The sequence below is a fragment of the Apis dorsata genome, unplaced genomic scaffold (assembly GCF_000469605.1).
Source record: "Apis dorsata unplaced genomic scaffold, Apis dorsata 1.3 scaffold_473, whole genome shotgun sequence".
Classification (NCBI taxonomy): Eukaryota; Metazoa; Arthropoda; class Insecta; order Hymenoptera; family Apidae; genus Apis; species Apis dorsata.
The window spans coordinates 249,964-250,501 of record NW_006263711.1 but is presented as its reverse complement, the minus strand read 5'-3'; the positions used below and the strand labels follow the sequence as shown (position 1 = coordinate 250,501).

General features: G+C 49.6%; 1 protein-coding gene across 2 annotated transcripts in view; it reads right to left on the bottom strand.

Moving 5' to 3' along the window:
* LOC102673615 (CAPA peptides-like) overlaps window positions 1-331 on the bottom strand; it is an 8,376-nt gene extending 8,045 nt beyond the window's left edge. The window contains exon 1 of one of the 2 annotated variants that reach the window (XM_006620081.2): window positions 77-331. In XM_006620081.2, the coding sequence (XP_006620144.1) occupies window positions 77-134 (58 nt within the window). In that variant the 5' untranslated portion in view covers window positions 135-331. The remainder of the gene's footprint in view (window positions 1-76) is intronic. The other variant, XM_031512584.1, reaches the window with a different exon arrangement.
* Between the last annotated feature and the right edge of the window lie 207 nt (window positions 332-538).

Genomic DNA, 538 nt, shown 5'->3' with positions numbered 1-538 from the left:
AAAAAAAAAAAAAAAAAAGAAAGAAATAGTTTCCGTTCTCCAACGGGCTGGAAAACGGGCTGGACGTTGCACTTACGATTGAGAGAGGCGGAAAATATTAGGACGACGAGGAATACGAATAGATGGTTTCTCATCGTTGTTCTGGATGGAGATCGAGATCCGATGAGGTGATGTTGAGCCGAGCACGGGATCCGGTCCAACACTGAATAACCCCAGGTACCCGACGTCTGATTTTATACCTTGCGCCTCGGCCAGTTACGGGGGCTGTGCAATCCAACCCCCCGGTCGGCTTCTCAACCCTCTCTTTTCGCATTCTCCGTACGCCCAGCACGCCCCGATCGGTGATGGTGATTCGATCCCCCGTTTTCTTCATCCTGCTGCTATTTTCGATGCTGTGCATGGGAGAGAGAGGAGGGTGATCTTGGTTTATCTTCGTTAATCGCGGCCGAGGGTGGGCCGTTTTTTATTTAGGATTCGACGAGTTTGAAAGAGAAGAGAGGAAACGACGAAATGTGATTTCGAACGATTTCTGCGAGAG